The 2,977-nt window shown below is 44.3% G+C and overlaps 1 protein-coding gene across 1 annotated transcript; it reads right to left on the bottom strand.

The window, feature by feature from the left end:
• Positions 1 to 2,977, bottom strand: LOC127245716 (probable beta-1,4-xylosyltransferase IRX10). The gene is made up of 4 exons (XM_051266729.1): positions 2,434 to 2,977; positions 1,939 to 2,327; positions 1,605 to 1,846; positions 1 to 834 (listed from the first exon to the last, which is right to left on the bottom strand). The coding sequence occupies exons 1-4, from the start codon at positions 2,540 to 2,542 to the stop codon at positions 321 to 323; spliced, it is 1,254 nt and encodes a 417-aa protein (XP_051122686.1). The 5' UTR covers positions 2,543 to 2,977; the 3' UTR covers positions 1 to 320.

Here is a 2,977-nt window from a genome sequence, read left to right as displayed (position 1 = left end):
AACACACTAAACATTTTTTCGATCCACAAAATCATAATATACATAAATTTCTACAGGTCCCAAATTCATAACCAACCAAACTTTACAAACTCTTCTCAATATAAAGCAAATCGGGAACACTACAAAGCTACTAATTGGTGCCATTATCAAGAAAATCATCCCACAACATGAGTTCAATGTTACCTAAACCCAGATACCTTTCCTCAATCTTGTCGATGACGACTACGACGGAGGCATTGCATTTCCGTGCAAGTAGAATCGAATTTTCGAGCTCGTCCTCGACACAACAAAACGATTAGTCTCAAGTTGTGTTTTATACATCACCATGGCTTTAGGTCTCCGATCGGTCCTGCCGTCCAATTCAGAACTTTCTCGCCCGGCTTCAAGAATATCCTCTTGTCGTGTGGCAATTTACGCGCGAGCCCGTTTAAAATCTGATGGAAAGCGTCGCCGGGTTGCGCCGGTTGGGGGAAGAGCATAGCTTGTTTCATCGATGGATTCGCCAGCAGCCTTTGTTTCCTAAGAACTTCGTCAACGGGGATGGATGTGAGGATAGTGTCCAAGTACGGGACGTCTTTCTCGGCTACAAAAACTCCGATTTGCTCCCACGGAATAGCATCGGCGAATGGAAGCACGATGTCGTCAGCTATGATCACGGGAATGCAGCCAAAGATCACAGCTTCGACGAGTCGCGGACTCCACGGCGCCCAGCCGAGTGGGCACAAACAGAAAATTGCTCGCTGCATGTCCTCGTAATACGTCGTTGGATGATCCGTCGAAATGTCGAACAGCGGGTTGTTCTTGAAGTTCTCCCATATCGACGCCCTCGCGCCCCTTTCAATCCAAACAAAATCCATCGAATACCATCAAGAACACAATTTCTATAAGCAAAAGAGAGTATGCAAAAATAAGTTTTCAGGTGAAACGGTTATTTAATATCATATCAGAATTGGGACGTTTCATGTGTGTATTCGAGTTTTACCGCCGCTCATTCATTATCGTCCACATGCTTGACTGAGGGGCGTGTTGGTAATATATAAATAAACGATCAACTCTTTAAAGTTCAAATTTTTAGAGGTAAAATTGTTTATAACTCCCTTGTGGTTTCGTAAAATTCAGCTTAAAATCTCTTTGTACTTTAAAAATTGCAACGACGCTCCTTCCTTTATACTTTAAAAACCTTCACAGGAAACCCCACCGCCATGAAAACTTCCTTGTATGATGAGAAGATGATTTCTTATTTATATTTTTTGCATGACAGAGAGGTTTCATGCAATACTTTTGAAAGTATAAGACGACGCCATACAATTTTTAAAGTAAAGTGGAGATTTACGCTGAGTTTCAAAACCACAGAAGGGTTTCATAACGTTTCTATAAGTATAAGAGGGCATCATGCAATTTTTAAAGTAAAATGGAGATTTACGCTTAGTTTCGAAACTACAAAAGGATTTCATACAACGTTTTTAGAAGTATAAAAAGGGCCATGCAATTTTTAAAGTAGAGAAATTTATATTGTGTTTCGAAACTAAAAGAGAATTATGGACAATTTTGTCATTTTCAGATTAGATAATAATTTAATAGAGATGAAATACGAATGCCTCTACCTCGCGTAGTACCCGCCTTCGGGATCATTGTTCACGTCGTAAAACAAACCGCGGAAATACACAAAGATCGATCGAGGCACGTCGGGAGGGATCAAATGCGACTGCATTTTCTCCGGCGGAGCGTACGGAGGAATTGTGATCGAACCTTCGTCTAAACAGACATGGTTGCGCTGTCCGAAAGTCTGCACCAACGTAGCGCGGCGGAGAAGGGGAAGTATACCTCGTTTAATAGCTTTCTCTTCCTGCATCAATGGCGGAAACATCATTCAACAACAAATTAACCCAATTCCAATCAATCACATCAAAGAAGGCTGCAATAAAATCAAAATCTCACTTGATAATGAAAACAAGCTCCGAAATCGTGAGGCACGAGGAAGAAATGATCGGCGCCTTCCGTCCTGTTCCAGAACGGCCACCTGGCGGAGATGAGCTGAATGGCGCTGCGCATCATCCTCGGCGATTTGAATGGCAGCGGCAAGCCGTTGGGGGCGAGGTCACAGGTGGCGTACACAGGCGTGTAGAACCAATCGGCTTCCTGTGGATTCATCGTACGGACGGGGCTGGATAAGAGGAACTGGTGCATAAAAATCTCGGCGGCGAACATGTGCGTAAGGCATCGAGGATCCTTCTGCAACACCTTCTTGTTGTACTTGCTCGGGAGTTCGTAGACGTAAACTTTCAGTTTTCCGACGGGATTGTCCTCAAGAACATCGCCGGCGCTGCCTGCAGACATCAACAGGAAGAAATTTAGGTTATTTTGAAAAAGAAAAAGTAGCACGGGCATTTTGTCGAACAGGTGGTGGGCGAAGATGGGGGAAGATAAAATTACCGGAAATTCTCTCGGTAGGCACGGCGGCGCGTTGGATTGGCGGCGCTGCACGCGCCGCGGCGAGTAAGAGGAGCGGGAGGAGGGAAAGAGCCGCGGCGGCGAACCCCATGGATGGTTGTTGAAGGTCCTCGGATTGGAATTGGATTGTGGGGTATATTTGAAGAAGGGGGTTTTGTGTGTATGTATGGATGAATGTGTGCTGTTGGTGAGTCGTGGTAGGATGTAGGTGGAGAGTTAGTTCCGTTTCTTCCCTTGGCAACGAAGGCAGCCATTAAATAGGATGGAGAATTCTGAATTTCCATAGATGCATATACATATATGTGAATGACGACGCAGCAACAAAAATTGGCATAACGTGGACAGAGAATGGGTTAATTAAATCCAAATTGGATTGGGATTGGGATTGAAGTGGTTAATCATAGATTGGATCGTCGAATCCATCAATGGTGGGTGGAAACTGGAACGATGAAAGTGCAGGTGCGGTTGAGTTTGATGGGAAGTCACTTCAGAGGCAGAAGGAGAAGCAGAAGCGAATGAATTGTCT

This window comes from Andrographis paniculata, unplaced genomic scaffold, assembly GCF_009805555.1.
Source record: "Andrographis paniculata isolate CXL003 unplaced genomic scaffold, ASM980555v1 Contig22END, whole genome shotgun sequence".
In the NCBI taxonomy this organism is placed as follows: Eukaryota; Viridiplantae; Streptophyta; class Magnoliopsida; order Lamiales; family Acanthaceae; genus Andrographis; species Andrographis paniculata.
This window is presented reverse-complemented; position numbering and strand designations above follow the sequence as displayed.